The 16892-nt window shown below is 33.3% G+C and overlaps 1 protein-coding gene across 3 annotated transcripts in view; it reads right to left on the bottom strand.

The window, feature by feature from the left end:
* FBXW7 (F-box and WD repeat domain containing 7) overlaps positions 1–16892 on the bottom strand; it is a 121190-nt gene that overhangs the window by 36553 nt on the left and 67745 nt on the right. Inside the window, exon 1 of one of the 3 annotated variants that reach the window (XM_026698149.2) lies at positions 15924–16258. The exons of the other annotated variants lie outside the window; for them this stretch is intronic. Coding sequence (XP_026553934.1) covers positions 15924–16070 — 147 coding nt within the window. The 5' untranslated portion in view covers positions 16071–16258. Of the gene's footprint in view, positions 1–15923; positions 16259–16892 lie in introns of those variants that run through there. 3 annotated transcript variants of the gene reach the window in all.

The raw sequence follows: 16892 nt of genomic DNA, 5'->3' as shown, positions 1-16892 counted from the left end.
AGTTGAGAATTTTGAAAGAATATAGACTATTATCTGAATGTTTTAAAACTGCCATAATGGTTTAGAAACATAGGCAGGCAAGCAGACAGACAGATTCAGAGCTGTACTATACAGTATTATATAAAAGGCACATTACTTAAAATGAGGCCTTAAAATGAAGTCTAAAATGAATATATAGCTGTCATCTTTATTTTGGGGGGAGGAACATTTATTTTCTTTGCTATTCATCCAATTAATGGATGAATGTTAGGAAAAAAAGAAGGCTATGCCTATAGTTTTATGCCCTTTATTATTAGTGCTTCTTCTTGGTTGTTGCTATTAAAGACCAGAACGATTACAATAAGACCATCCTTATAAATGATCATGGAAAAAGCAGCCTACCTTCCATATATAAATAAGATCTGGGTAGACCCAGAGGGGCCAGTGTTTCTCTTTGAAAATTATGCCTGTCTGGATTTCCTATGTGATATCAGCTTGGACTCCAGAGCAAGGAAGTTGAGGTAGTGCTTGTCATTTGGGAAAGCTTTCAGAAGTTCTGTAATGCATTAAACTGGATGTGAGACCTTGATGCAAAAGATGACTTTATCTACAAGTTGGCAATGGAATCCCTAAATTTGATAGTCCTTGAGCATTTTATCATGTCTCTAGATAACACAGAACACAGACCTATTCTATCAATTATGATCTGGATTGAAAAACATTTAAGATCCTGAAGTATCCTAAAAGAAACACATGACCTGTTTTTGGTCTTGGGGCATTGCAACATGATTTGAAAGTGAAGATGTTACTATTACTCCTCCGTCATAATCGGATTAGTCTTTAATGGTATTGCAACTTGCTGGAGCTACTCCACCCTTAAAATTAGGTAGAACCATTAGACAGGTTTGCCCCAGGCAGTAATGGATCTGGAGGATTCCAGCAAAAGCTCAGGGTTTTTCCTAAGCTTTGTGTCTGGGGCCATCAGTCCTCTGAGGTATGCCAGATAAAAAAATAAGATACCAGAATTTCAGGAATGCTACTTTATTATTATAAGGGTAAGAACAAATCTGAAAAGCTTGTCCAAGTTCCCATATTAGAGATTACATTGCTGAAATAGAGCAGTGAAATGTAATTATTTATATTTGGTTATAACATCCACATATAGGTGACAAATAGCCCTTTTTCAGATGACCCTTTCCTTGGATTACTCAAATCACAGAATCCAAAGTGGTCTGGTGAAAAAGGTTCTCAAAAACGCTTAGAGCTTTACTTTGATTAAGCAGTTCCAGTCAAAGTAAAAATATTTATTTTTTTTGTTTGGTTAACTGGGAAGGTTTTATTCTGTGTCTTTTAAGGAAGTAGATGGTATACTTGGGCTTTCATGGCTAAGGAAAGACTTGACCTCGCAGACTCCCACTTTCTAGCCTGATGCCTTAATCACTAGACCAAAGTGGTATTGCATTATCTTACAGTTGTAGATATATGTCTATATAATATATAGTTAGGCTATGTCTTATTACAGATCACCTGCTGATCAAAAAATACTGCAAATCCAAGAAAGATTAATTAACAAAATTATGTTCTGTTTCATATATGCCTACTGACAATATGTTTCTTAAAAATGAAAACAAAATCCTATTCTTATATATATTACCATATCCAAGATGCTGCAATTGATAGTATGAGAAAAGACATTCAAGCAAGTACAAACAATAAAACTGCATTATAACATGAAGTAGTTTGGGGTTGATGTAAACAAAAAATATATAGTTTCTTACAATTTGTATCCTAGAAGGATACATTTATACCTGATTTGCTGCAATGGGATCATGTGCATGTTGAATTTTCTTTTCAGCAAAAAGACAAAAGAAAGGCATTTTGACTTAGCTGGTCAAGATTTCTGGATCTGCTGTATTAATAAATTCCCAGACTTTTTTGCATTGAAAAAAAAAACAATTCGTATCATATGTGGGAAATTTACATTGGTAATTTTTGATTCTGACTTTATCATTTCTATATTTTATAATGTCAACATATTTATTATTATTTGGTCTCATATTTATTACTTTAAAATATAAACTTTTCATTTCTTTTCTTCATGATGTGCTATTATAATTCCTATGGGATGAATCAAATGGAACAGAATCTTTCAATTTATGCATGGCTACATTTATCCTAGACTTTGGAAATAATTAATTCAAGTAAGTTATTGATGATTTCGGAGTTTTAGGACAAAAATGTTTCTAAAAGATGCCTGCTGATTTGTAGCTATTAATACAATTATATGAATATCATCTAATAGAATATCCTTTAGAATATTTATGCAAGCAGTTTATTTAAATATGTTCAGTTTAATATTAGATAAAATCTATCTTCAAGTAGAAACAACTTCCCTCCCCCAAAATAGAAAGATGTTGATTTGTGTAAGATTTTTGGTTCAATGTTCTTTATTTGTTTATCAGTAGTGGCCCTGTAGTCCTCTGAAATTCTGAAAGTGAACACGTTGGTTTCTACCTAGGTCCTTTTATGTGTAAAGGTATATTTTACAATTGCCTTATGATTATTTCCCAAATTTATAACTATTGTTTCTTTATTAAAATATTTATTGCCTTTCAGTGAGATAATAAAGGCTAATAGATAATGAACAAGTCATCATCAAATGGGAAAACTGAGTAGACAGTTGTGCAAACAGGCCATTTTCCCCTTTCGTGTGTTAATTTATATTCTAAAAAGGGTTTCCAAAAGCTGAATACCTCTCAAGTTCTGAATTCATAGGCTGACCTTAGTCTTTCTCAGAATGATTTTTAATGTAGTCTGCTATCAGCAAAATCCGTTTAAAACACATGCCCCATCTGCCAGGTTCCCAAATGCAAAAGAACTTCTTATACTTGCAGACAGTGCAGCTTCTGCCTGCTTCGCTCCTCTAAATACCAGCTGTATGATAATGAGCAAAAACAGCCGAAAAATACTGCACAGTAACAAAGCTGGTACGAAATGGGCAAAACAATGCTCCCACTCAAAGCAGCAATGGCAGCATGAACTTTACAGATTATCCATTGAACAGAAATGGGGGAGGTTTGGAGGGGGGTAGAAAAGGGCCTGTACAGATAGTGAAAGAAGGGGGGAATCCACGGGGAAGAATGAAACTCAAGAAGGGGTACAAGCGCTGAATGAAAAGCCTAAATTCTAAAGTACTTTTGTTAGTATGCATGAATCAGTTCTTCACATTTTCTACAGCTTACTTCTGATGTACTAATGATATGCCAATTGCCATTCCGATCATTTACATATTCAGCCTATTTCCAAAAAAGGCAGACATTTCCTATAATAGTCTATTCACAAATTATCATTGGGATTTACAGAGGCTATGATGAAAGCAATATTTATAAATTACCATACATTATTTCTCATAGCTACAGTTTTCTGTTTTCAGTGAGAAGTATTAATCACATTCTTCTGTTTATTTATTTCCCCTCCCAAAATGATTTCAAAGTCTCCCAACAAGAAAAACCAAAGTATTTTCAATGTATGCTTCAGCTTCAGAAAAAGGTTTGTTTTTCAAAATCATACATACTTACTCAATTCTTTGATTACCTGAAAATCCAACCATAATAAAAGCATGTTTATGTTAAGTATTAAAACATCTTACAACCAGTATTATTATCAGTATTGTACACATTTGTATAATTTGTATTGCTAGGCATGAATAAAAATCATGGCACCCACTAAAACAGGAGGCTATCATCATCATCATCATCATCATCATCATCATCATCATCATCCCTTATTTGGGAGCTTTCCAGATTTATCTTGCCAGTATTAATGATGCTAGATTAGGATAAAGTTAGATCCAGCAATGCATATAATCTCAGTGTTTGAATTGTAAAACTACTGAATTATGAACACCACAGAATCCAGGAAATATGTGTATACTACATATCTGTACATATATATATATATATATATATATATATATATATATATGGATCTTTAGTTGTTCGGGTTTTCTCCCGCGTAAGATTCGAAGTATCTAGGCAACGTTTCGATGAAGTCTCATTCATCATCTTCAGGCTTCTGTCTTCGGCTCTTGCTTCTCAGAGTGATAATTCACGGGAGAAAACCCGAACAACCAAAGATCCACATACAAATACCCGTGAGAACCTCAGAAATATATTTATATAGGAAGTCCTTGACTTATGACCACAATTGAGCCCAAAATTTATGTTGTTAAATGAGTTTTGCACCATTTTAGACGCTTTTTGCCACAGTTAAGTGAATCACTGCAGTTGTTGAGTTAGTAACACAGTTGAGTATATCTGGCTTCCCCGTTGACTTTGTTTGTCAGAAGGTCACAAAAAGGGATCACATAACCCTGGGATGCTGAACCAGTGGCCAAGCATCTGAATTTTGATCACATGGTCATGGGGATGCTGCAAAAGTAGTAACTGTGCAAAGCAGTCATAAGTCGCTTTTTTCAGTGCCATTGTAACTTTGAACTGTTGGAAGTAGAGGACTACCTGTATATTAATTCAGAGAAAACTTGTTTCAACCAAGGTATATATCTATACACTTACACTGAAATATGTATATTGGCTGATATTTTTACTATCTCAATGTTACTGTTTTTCCTTAAACTATAGTTGTATTTTAAAGGTTATAGGATAGCTGCTTTGGTCATTTTTTCCCTTTCATCTTAACTATTTACAATAAATGCAGCTTGTGTTGTACAATCCTGACATCTACACATAGTATTTTTCATTACATACTGTATTAGAAGCAACATATAAATCCAGTCAAGCTAGAATGCTAATTCTTCTAATATATAAATGCTCACCAGTCTGCAAAGACTGCTAAGCATATCATAGTTAATACTTTATAAAAAGTAATAAATGACTAATGACTGCTGGAAAGGAAAAAGAGATATTAATAGTTTTTCTATTCTCAGTATATCTGTGAAAGAAATAGAGAAAAGGGTATTAAGAAATGAACACCAAAAAATTGAACTATTTTTCTGTTTGTTCATTTGGGTTTTTTTTAAATACATTGGATTATTAGATTTAACTAGATTTTTATTGTATGTATCCAAGTAGATACATACAAATACTAATTATTATTCTTATCATACTTATTAATTCTAGAATGTGTTAATTAAGATTTATTTATATATTTCTTATCATCAAATCAGTTTAGGTCAAATAGAATAGAAAGAAAATAGAAAAATTAGCATTTGTTTAATATTTTTCCATACTAATCTACCTAATAAATACAATATGAAATATAATATTTCAACCCAAAAATCTGCAAGAGATATACATAATTTTTGCAGAGCCAGAATTTGTTTAACGGTTTGTAGAATTTGTACCAATCCGTCTCAACCCTTTTTTAGTACAGTGTTGCAGTGCCCCTACATGTTCAGTAACAGAAAAGCATGTCCGTTTATTATTAAACAGCATCTAAAGGTCTCAAAAATTGCTAGTACTTGCTAAGTACTAGAATATGTTTTTAATAATGCATTATTTCATGCTATATTGCATGTGGAAATAATCATATTCAATGAACTAGCAAACTATCTAAATGAAAAATTGAGATATTAATACTTAGAAAAATAGTCTAGATGTTGCTAACATTCTATGGATCTGATTTCAATATTCAACCACCTTGTTTCAAATAAACCAGGCTTTCATTGCATTCATGACAGTTTCAGTTTCCTCACTTTTGTTTATAAATTGGGATAAAATATGGCAGTCTGATATTTGGAAATCATGCTCCAATTTCTTCATCAGAATCATAATAATGCCAATTGAGCTGAAGGTTTTGGAGCTATTAGTTCACCGCATAAGAAAGAAATCTGTTGCAGACTCTAAAAACTGCAGGAGATTCCTGGAGGGATTAGATAGTAAAGATCTACTCTTGTTGCATTTGCAGTTATTCCAAAGATGCAAATAATTTGATATAGTTACACATAACATCTCTCTAGACAGAATCCATGCAATTCATTGCTAAGCAATCAAATTGAGAACAATAAAACAAGTTTAAGCAATACCAAATATACTGTTTAAAAACCACAAGCAGTCCAATTAATAAAATAAAAACTTAATGGGTACAGTCTGCAGAAATAATGTACAAAAATTGAAGTGTTTTTTTTTACTAACTTCAACTGCTTTCTAAGAATATCTTGTAATCTAATATAGGGGATTCCCTCTATAATATACTATGACATGAACTGAGGCTTGTTAGAAATGCCCCAAACAGAAAAGTTGTTTTTTTTAGGTATGCCAGAATTTAAATGCCCCAAACAGAAAAGTTATTTTTTTTAGATATGTCAGAACTTAAAAGGAAAGCAAAAGTCTATAGGACTATTGGAAGGAGAAACAAGTGGGAAAGTAATGAGGAAGAAGGCAGAATGTCTTATTCATATTTATATATTTTCTCAGAAGAGAAACAAGGCACTAATTGTCCATTGTTAGTTAATGGAGAGGGCTGCTGAAGATAAACAAGGAGAGAATAAAAGAAAAAAACTTTAATCATTGGGAATTATCAGTGGAGAATATGGCAGAACTGTAATCTCTGAAAATTACAAGAAAGCTGGAATAAAAAAATGGAGGAACGCAAATGTTGCCCACTCCTGAGCTCCATTTTTGCTGGCAGAGGCAGCGCGGGCTGGTCCTTCACTGTTTCCAGGGTGGCCCCATGGGCCAAATCTAAGCACCCTGTGGGCAGGATCCAGCTCACGGGCGTTAAGTTTGACACCCCTGATATAGACTAAGTGACAGTACAAATATGCAGGGCACAAAAGCAAAACTAATGGCTAACACTTAAGAAGGATTTTCAAAAAGATCTAAACAAATTTGAATACGCAGACGAAATGAACAGAATTTGTTCATTTGATACACAGAAACATAAAGTTCTGTATCTGAAAAGTAAAAGGAGACAAAGAATGAGGGAGTCTTTGCTTAGTATGTGAAAGGTATCTGAATATTCTAGTACAGGGGTCACCAACCTTTTGAACCTCATGGACCATCAAACTCATAATTTTAAATCCCAGGGACCACTAACCAGTTCTGTGGGCATGGCCTAATTTGTGGGTGTGGCTTGGTGGTCATGTGACTGGCTGGGCATGGCTTGTATGTAAATATTATAAATATTTATATAAATAGAGTTTTTTTATTAAAAAAGAGCAACTTTTACCCAAAATCAGGCAAAGCAGGCAGGCAGATTGAGTTGCTCACAGAATCATTCAACGATCTCTCTATCTGCCATTGGCTACCTCAGTCTCTCAAATTTGCTTGGCGTGAGTCTACACTGAATAACAGAACCTTCAGTCCTAAGGGAGGTTCAGCTATGCTAAAAAGCAGAGCCAAAGATCTAAAGACTAGCTAATCCAACCATTTCCTGCTTCCTAGCTAATCTAAATCTCCCAGCAGAACAGATGATGGTCAGAAAAAGGAAAAATAGCAATTTTAGCAGGCAAATTTGCCAGGTAAGGTGTGAGTGGGCAGGGAGCGTTCCTACGGGCCATGTGGACAGCGCAGCCTTGTGTTTCTGCACAGCCTGGATTAATTGCTTTGGGGGGAGTGCTCTGGGGATGAAATTGCGGCCCATCAAAATTTTCTCACAGCCCACCAGTTGGCAACCGCTGTTCTAGTAGATCACAAATTGAACATGAGCCAACAGTTGGTAGTTTAAAAGGTACTTAGGGATATGTTAGCTGTCCACAGAATACCGACTAATTTTCTTATTCTTTTCTGTCTTGGTGAGATCCTACTTGGAATACTACTGCAAACTTATGGCTAGGAAAAAAGGTAATCTTATACATTTGGGATCAATTTCTTAATGTCTAGCAAATATATAAATGTGAAGAACATTTTATCAGTTATGGAATAAATGTAGAAATATTTTTATTGGTTATTTCTGACTTTTTACATTTTCAGTGATCTGTTTTAGAAGGTAGGCACAAACTCATACAAAACCAACACAAAGAATTAAATACATTCATTGTATATTCTATATTATTACATACTATAGACTAACAAATAGTAATAGTTTTTTTTTCATTTTTGAGCGCATGAAAGCATGTTTAATTGATATTATGATTACAGAAATTATTAACTTAGGAAAGCATTTTTAAACAATTATTTAGAGCAGTTATTTCTAAAACTTTTCAATTTTGATGGTACTTTTTAAAATCAAAAGTGTTCAGATCTTTATAATAGTCATACTTCTACTTGATTAAAATAAATAAGGACAAAAATCTGAATTCCTATACTCCAAAAATCATGAACAATTCTTTTCAAGGAATATACATTTTATATAAGCAGAAGCGCATCAACACGCAACAGAAAAATAGTTGTCACTTAGAAGGTCATCATTAAGATCCAAAAGATTTCCATTCACTTCCCCACAACACAAACCTTTTATTTAGCAAAGGATAATTAAGAGGCTAATACACACAAAATTCAAACACGCACCTATGTACTTATTTTGTTAGGATACAAAAAATCTTCTGCATGTGTTTAGAGAAGGCTGCCTGATTACTGCTGAGGGAAGGGGAGCAATAGATTCAGGTAATGCAGTGGTTCCTATGAGACTTCATTGACCACTGAGGCAAGAGACTGGTTTTTCTACCAGCAGCGACCAGGAAGCTGAAAGGATCTTCTCCGGCTGCATTGATGTTGATATGTTGATATGAGCCGTGTGAGTAATCCTCAGGGGAAGATTCTGCCTCTTATTCAATGAAGCCCCTTCAATGTAGCCTCTATCTCTCAGCTCCACTATTAAGGTAAGTGGAGTGAGAAAGCCTATATACTGATGGGGAGAGAGAGTGAAGCAGCTTTATAGCAAACTTTTTAAATTACAAAAAAAAAAAAACTTCTACAAGGACATCTTCTCTAACCCAGATTTTGCCCATTTTATGTTTTATCAGGAAGGTGTGGTTGTGATTCTCTCCACTCGAGAGTCATAGAAATCTTAGATTGATCATAGAATCATATATCATAGAAAAAGGCCATTTAGGGGCTGCCCCATCCTGTCAAATGCTCTGGGCCCCAACATTTATACTCTCTCTAATATTATTTAAGAAAGAGGTTAAGAATATCATCGTTTTTTAGGCTTAAATGTAGGTAGTCGTTGAAAAGAGTTATCATTGCTTAAGTATGTACTAAGCCTATGTTTAATTATTTGGTTTTTGTGTTGATTTTGATAAAGCTTATCTTTTTTAAAAAAAACTTTTGTTTTATATTATTGTTGTGAACATTTTAAGAGCCTATGATTGGGCAATGTACAACATTTCTGAAATAAGTTAATATGAATTATATGGAAGAACTGGCAGTGCTATGCTGAAAGTACAAACAAGGCCAACTATTTATTTATCATGTCTATATGAAAGCAGAAACTGAAAATCTAAATCAATGAATCAAAACTGCATCCGTCCAGACTTTAGCTATTATCTTATCTTGAGATCCTTAAGCCAACCCTTGCACCACAAACATTTCCAAACCTTGTTTCATCTATCTGATAAAGTAATAGTTAAATTGAATGTAAATTCAATATATACAATTATGTCAACAATAATGCTGTTCAGGAAGAAGACATATTCTCGAGGAACAAGATCAGAAATATAAGGAACCAGTAAATAATTAAAACCAAAATGAAATTAACATCAAGATAAATATTGTTAGCATCGAATAGTAGGTCTGTAATAAACACTTCTTTCTTTCCAAAGTGCAGGGAACTTTGCCAAAATTGTGAATTGATACCCATCTTGGAATTAGGGAACCTCTTAAAATGGGATGTTGAAGAACAACGTGCTATGAGAAAAATGTGAATGGAATGCAACTGCACTAAAGCAAATAGGCAAGATAGCCTGCATTCTTGTCAGCTGTTGGCGTTATCATGAGAAGAAAATGTATAACAGTATTATTAATAGCAACTTGCTTTTAGGAATGTCTACCATTTGTAGCTCAGAACAATTAGAATGGCATATTCATTTATACACCACTAAAATACTAACATGGCATTCCATGGCAAATATTTAATAAAACAGATGTGATAGTCTGTAATTTGGTATTTGCAGACAAAATGTTAAATAGGGCAGACTTCTTTCACAGGACTAGATTAATTTTTGCCCTGCAAACTCATCTTTTTTTGTGTATGTAAATTTTATTTGAGTTTTCACAAAGAGAAAAAAAATACAAATAAAACATCTTTTTTGAAAGTAGCATAATCCCAGGTTACATTTCTTCATACAGACACAAATTCAGATTCATGCTCATTTTTATATTCTATTCCATATCTTATTACTATTTTACATTTTCTGCATAGCTTCTCCCCTCTTTTAATTTTCTCAATTTTATTTTAATTATCTCATCTCAATTCAGATCATTGTATTTATATTTTTTTGTCTGTCCTGTTTCAATTATCTATTATCTTTTCTTATTAAACAAAATTTCTCCTGTAGTTACTGATAGGAGTATGATGCCTTTATATCTTTCCCCTAAAGTTGTAACATTCAATATAATACATAACTTCCATTCGGATTCTGCTTGGTACATTCTTAAAATGCACACTGTATTCTTAAAAAAAGAAAAAATATATAAATATATATAATTAAAACAACATTCCATTCCAATTCAATTCTATCATTAATATTAATATTCATAACATCTTTAAAATTACTTTTCAATTAAATATCATACTTCTATGGGAACAATTATAAGCTTTCCATAGGTAATTCCCCCCCTTCACTTATATTTTATAAAATATTAACTAATTAAAATGTTTCTGTTCCTTCCTAATTCAATTTTCTCATTTATTTTATTTCACTTATTTTATTCACAAACATTTCACTAAATTACACTATTTTATCCCTCATTTTAATCATACGTTGTTTCCAATTTTCTAAAGTTATTTCTATTACTAATATAACAATACAATCTTATGTACCTTTACAGAATCCCTTTTTCAGTTAAATTTTCACACATTATCCCTAAATAGGTCGTGTTTCTCTATATCTTGCTCCAGTCCTTTGTAACTTCCTTTCCTTCTACCCTCTCTTCTTCTCTCTCCCCTTTTTACCCCCTTGTCTCTCTACCTCTATTTCTCTCTTCTGTATTCCCCTTTTCTGATGCTTTCCAGTATTATACTTATTTTTCGAATTATTTTTCTTTTCTTTTTCTTCCCCACATAAAATTGCTTGTTCATTAAAGATGGCTTCTTCTTTGTCCGAGTCTTCTTGTTTTGCAGTTGTTTCTTGTTGTTTCTCATAATTCCAAATCTCCATTTCTAAGAATTGAAAAATGAAGCCAAAAGAACCCTTCCCTTCTTGTGCATCTTCTTTGTACTTTTTAAGTTCCATTTTCAATTCATCCAGAAGTGGTGCCATTGTATAAATTTTTAAACAACCACCCAATTGATTTTAGTCATTTAAATATAATAACCAAGAATCCAAAGTTCACCAAATAATCCAAATACACGCAAGCTGTTTCTTTTTTGCTCTTTTTTTTCACTTTCTCTTCCTGAGGTTACTATTTAGTTGCAAAGTTTCGGTTAAAATGTATCTTTTAGAAGTCTTGTTGAAGTTTTACTGTAGATTCTTTTTAATTCCAGGCAGTCTCCTCCCTCTTCCAGATCCTACCCTTATTCTTTTTCTCTCCCTTCCTGCTTATGAAAAAGAAAAATTTTAATGTCCAGAAATCTTTATTATCCCTTTGGCATTTTGTTTTATTTCCAGCTTAATTGCCTATGACTTCAAAGCAGATTTTTCCAATTTCTTATTTAAGTCTCTTAGTTGTCAGTATAGGGAAGGAGAGAGAAGAAAAAAAAAGCCAAACCTTTCCCTTTTCACTTTCCTTCGCTGCTTCCGACTCTTCTTTGGGAGCGATGTTATTTTTGTAAGTTTGTAAGTTTAAACTCCAGGGTACCTTAGTTGTTGCTTTTACAATTTAACCTGGTCAGCCAAAACTTTCACTTCTTATCTTCCTCCTGTACATTCTTTTCTGGTCGAGTTCTCCTTTGTGGTCGCTATTTCTGACCACCGCTGCAACCGCCTTCGGGAAAGGGAGTAATGGCCAGCTGAGGAGAAGAGATGCAGCTCTCCTCAACCCTGCTGGCGGTCTCCCCCCTCTTCACCTCTACGGGGTGTCTTAGCCCCAAAACCAGCCGGCTCGGGGCGCTCCAGCGACGAGCCCAGACAGAAACCACGCATGATCGTGGATTTCTGTCTGTCGCCGAAGCCCTTCAAACCAGAAGTCCCCTGCAAACTCATCTTAAAAGTCCTCTTCCCCCAAAGTAAAAGGGGAGATTCTGAATTTCAGAGGTGGAATTTTCATGCTTGATGGTTAAAATTCTGCGAACTAAGAAATATTTTCAAATTTAATCAGAACACAGAATGAAATACTTTATCAACATGTATTTTTACAAAAATATATTTAATATAGTAAAAGTGCACTATTACAATATATAATGTAGTATACTTTTGCAAGTTGGCCAAACACAAAATTTAATTTCTGTGTAGTTATATGTATGTTTTTCGAAACATTGTTTGAATTCTGAAAACTTTGTGAGCTACTGAAGCTTAATAATAAATCATTTCTTTCAAATGAATAGTTTAGTTTATAGTCTTTATCCAAAAATGTAATCTTGCTATGGTCACAAATGACTCATCTTTTTAAAGCTAGCACTCTATAAGGACTCTCATGAGTGGCAATATGTAGCAACTTGGACAAGTCTGGCATTAATAGAAAGTTAGAGAATACAAAACCAGGGCATACATTTTGCTGAGACCAACTAATGGAGAAGCCATTCAGACTGAAAGAGATGGAAATAAAAAGTAGGAGCTGCTAAACAGTACACTTTTTTAAGGTAAATGCTAAAATTTGACTCATTGAACATTGTTTTGGGGATATTAACTATGAATCCACGCAGAAATGCAAATGGTTGGTTTACATGTTTGAAAACATCTAGAACAAAGTTGGCAGTCTGATGTTTATATTAGCTGCAAAGTGTATTTTTATTCCAAGAGGTAGAAATCAACCAATCAAACAAACAATAATTAAATGAGATTACAAACATTTCTTTTGCAGCCCATCACACTTCTGCCACATGCAACATCTGCATATTAAATTTTAATTTTAACATTAATATAACAGTCATATTTCACAGTTTTATTAGTTTCTAGGATAAACTTTATTAGGATACCTTACCTAATTATTGTAAAATAAAATCTGAAGGTGGCTACAATTCATTGATTAGTTTCAAAATATATTTAGCTGTTCACATTAAATTAAGCTGGGAAGGTAGAGGTCATTTCAGAGATAAGAAAGATGAGCAAGATCAACTTGTTTGCTTTCCAGTACCCTATGACTACTGGCCACATACTTGATTATTGCAAGTATAGACATTAATATTTTATGAAGTTATTACTGTTTTGCAAAACTCAAGAGTATAATTAAAATTGTAACACTTTCAATATGAACTTGTTATAAGTATTTTTCAGTGTTTTTCACTAAATATACTACATAGCATCAAGAGTGCTAAAGCAATGCAGATAAAGGTCAAGTCTAAACTTTTATCATTATCTATGTGTCTCTAATGACATTATCAAGAAAACCTTGGAACTTTGTAGCTTCATAGAGCAAATCTCCCAAATGCTACAAATCATAAATGAATTTTACTGGATTGAATTGTGCACAATAAAAGTATGAATAACCAATCATACCTCCCCCCAGTCATTTCAGTATTGCATTACTTTAGGTTGCTATAAGCAAAGTATCTATGTCTATTCCTCTTATAGTATTTGCACATGGAAAAAAATTGAGCAAAGACAGCCCCATAGACAACATAGCCCCGTGCTATATAGGGCTTTAAAGGTCATAACCAACACCTTGAATTGGACCTGGAAGCACACCAGTAAACAATGCAGCTTGCGCAGCTGAAGTATTATATGCACCCTTTTTTGGGCACCCAAGATTGCTCACACAGGCGCATTCTGTAGAAGCTGAAGCTTCCAGATATTCTTCAAGGCTAGCTCCATTTAATCTGCATTGCAGTAATCCAAACAGATGATGATGGCTATCAAGCTTGCACTATATTAGCATAAGTTGCATGTCCATGTATTTGTAAGTTTTTAGTGTTAAGTGAGATGAGTAGAACTATTAACTGTCTAGAGCACCGGTGTCAAACTTGCGATGTCACCGTGCCATCATGTGATGTTTTGCAACGTTTTTTCCCTTTGCGGAGCAGGGGTAGATGTGGCCTGCATCTGACACATCCAGCTTATGGGCCACTAGATTGACACCCCTCATCTAGAGAGATACTAAACAAACAAGCAGACTTCAATGTGTAAAATAACAGGTAGATGACTAGATAAAATTAAAATGACTTCAGTTTCTGGCTATTAGTAGAAGGCTGAAGCTTCTAAAATTCACTGAATCATGTTGCAAAATTGCCTGCTTTGATGGGAATAGAGAAACTGACAGGAATGTAATGTTTCTGCTCAACGGAAGATTGAATCAAGGCAGGAAAACTATTTGGAAAATGCTTCTTTGCAGTGAAATGAGCAAACCAAAATGACAATGTAATTTTCTGTAGTATTAATATTAATCAAGATAAAAGTTGGAATCAGGAATTCTAATGATGAGTCAATCAGGAATTCTACTGATCCCCAGAAGTGGGATTTCATTTAGTTGAGAAATACAGTTTACTTAGAGGTTTCAGTTATGAGCTACAGAATGCTAATACATCTGCATGTTAAAATGAATAGATCCAGCACTTAATATATGGAGCTAGACCTCTTTATGCTTCTTGATTGAAGTAACAGAAATATAGATGGCTACTGTTGTGTTCTATAGCCATTTATAGTAATGTGCTCAATGGAAGCTGAATATAACTAGTGATAGAGACACATAAGACATGAACTGTCAGATCTCCTAACAGAAAGTATTTTTACTGCAAGGATTGCTGTACGCTTTTGCTTCCTATACAGTGATTGAGTTCAAACAAGAAGAAAACTGGTATTATAGAGGTTTAAATAATTAAGAATGTTCAAAATATTAATCATATTTAAATTTTAAATGTACTTCCAAATTGTTTATCAGTCAACTCTTAATCAAAAAGAGTTATGTTTTTTTTTCTTAAAGAGAAATAGTCTTAACCTTTCAGAAGCATTACTAAGCATTGTTAGCACATCTGTTTTAATGAAAGTAAACTACGGCATACATATCAGGTAACCCCACCGACAGATCATCTGACCTGGAGTCTAAATGAGAAGGAAACTTTCTAGCATTAAGTGCAAGCAAGATCATTTAAATACAATTATATTCAGTGGTTTCACTGTGTAAATTTTTGAAAGAAAAATAAATTTTTTGTTTGATTCAATATCTTGTCACATCATGGGAGAAAATAATTCAAAATTCAAAAAAAATATATCATGTTAAATTAAACAACTCATGTAATATTATGTGATCAAAGCATGTTGTTGAAGTATAATTTAATTAGAATTCTTTTTAAAAGTTTTTGGAACTAAGAAACATTTAAGGTAGAAATGAAATATGAAAATAATATAAGAAATTATTTGACATTATTAATAGTATTTAAAATTACAATAATTTAAAAGCTAGCAATTTATTACTGAGAAACCAAGACTTTTTATCAAACATAGAAATGTTCAGTGCACTTTAATCATATAAAGTATTAATGTTAATATTTAAACAAGGTAAAAAAATATGTTTCTCAAATAACATGTATTTATTCTTCTTCTGTATCAGCAGTTACAAAGAAATACTACACATTTTGTTTATAATCTTGTAATTTGTTTTTTTCTTACTCTAAAGAAATAAAGGATTTATGAATTGGAAATAATTACAACCAAATTACAGTACTTAAGATATGTAATTTCATATCTTAGGTATACCTCTTCCCATACAAGGGAAAAACATTTTCACACTTACCCGTCTACGACAAAAAGGAAGACCTTGGGTAATGATGCTGATGCTAAATATCTTCATCACAGTTTGGTGTGGCAAAGGCTCTTTTGTACTTGGAAGATCAAAAGAAACCAAGCCATGATTTAAGGAAGTTTTCCCTGGTTTTGACATTATACTATTGTCACTTGGTCCAAAATTATTTGCAATCAAAGGGCATTACTAAAAAATAGTAATACAAAATAGTATCTAGTACAACTGACGATTTTAAAGCAAAGATTCAGCTTTTCTGGGCCTGCTTTGCCTTTGTCTGAGTCTCTCTTAGTAAATGTCTTGACCTGTCTGCTGCTAAGTGAAGTACAAGCTATCCTAGCATAGACAGGAATTATAAATGACTATGGCGACAGACTGTCCCTGCCAATCAAATAGCAACTGGCCCACCCATGCAGTATCACTAACACATATACTATCAACGTAAGTGACATGGAAAAGAAAGCAAATGCTCAGAACTAAAACAGCTGAGTTACCAAGTTAAAGTCAATTATGGTTCTGATAGGAGTTTTAAGTGAGATGAGGCTTTAACGTTTTAGATTACAACTATTTCAAACAAATACACTATTAAATCTTAATCATAGAAGTAAATTATACTTCTTAGGACTTGAATTGTGTACCCATCTTGGTGTGCGCATGTATGTGTCTGTGTAACTCATCTATGTAAGATTTGTTTAATTTGAAATATATATTTTATTGTTAGAATAATAAAAGGAAAAATGTCTACATTAGATTACAACAGTAGAATAAAGCAGGGAGAAATGAAGAATAAATAAAATCATCATGGGAAAATTTTCTAGTAATACATTCTCCATTACATTTCCCACAATCTGGATATTGTGCATTACAGTGAACATTGAAGATTGCTATTATTTATTTAGTCTCATGGGTTTTTTTAAGAAATCATATTCCAAGGGTCTAAAATTGTTTTGCTATGTAATATAC

This window comes from Pseudonaja textilis, chromosome 6, assembly GCF_049901715.1.
Source record: "Pseudonaja textilis isolate UNSWEBS1 chromosome 6, rPseTex1.2, whole genome shotgun sequence".
Lineage (NCBI taxonomy): Eukaryota > Metazoa > Chordata > Lepidosauria > Squamata > Elapidae > Pseudonaja > Pseudonaja textilis.
Note: the sequence above shows the minus strand (reverse complement) of the source record. Positions and strands in the feature narration are given on the sequence as shown.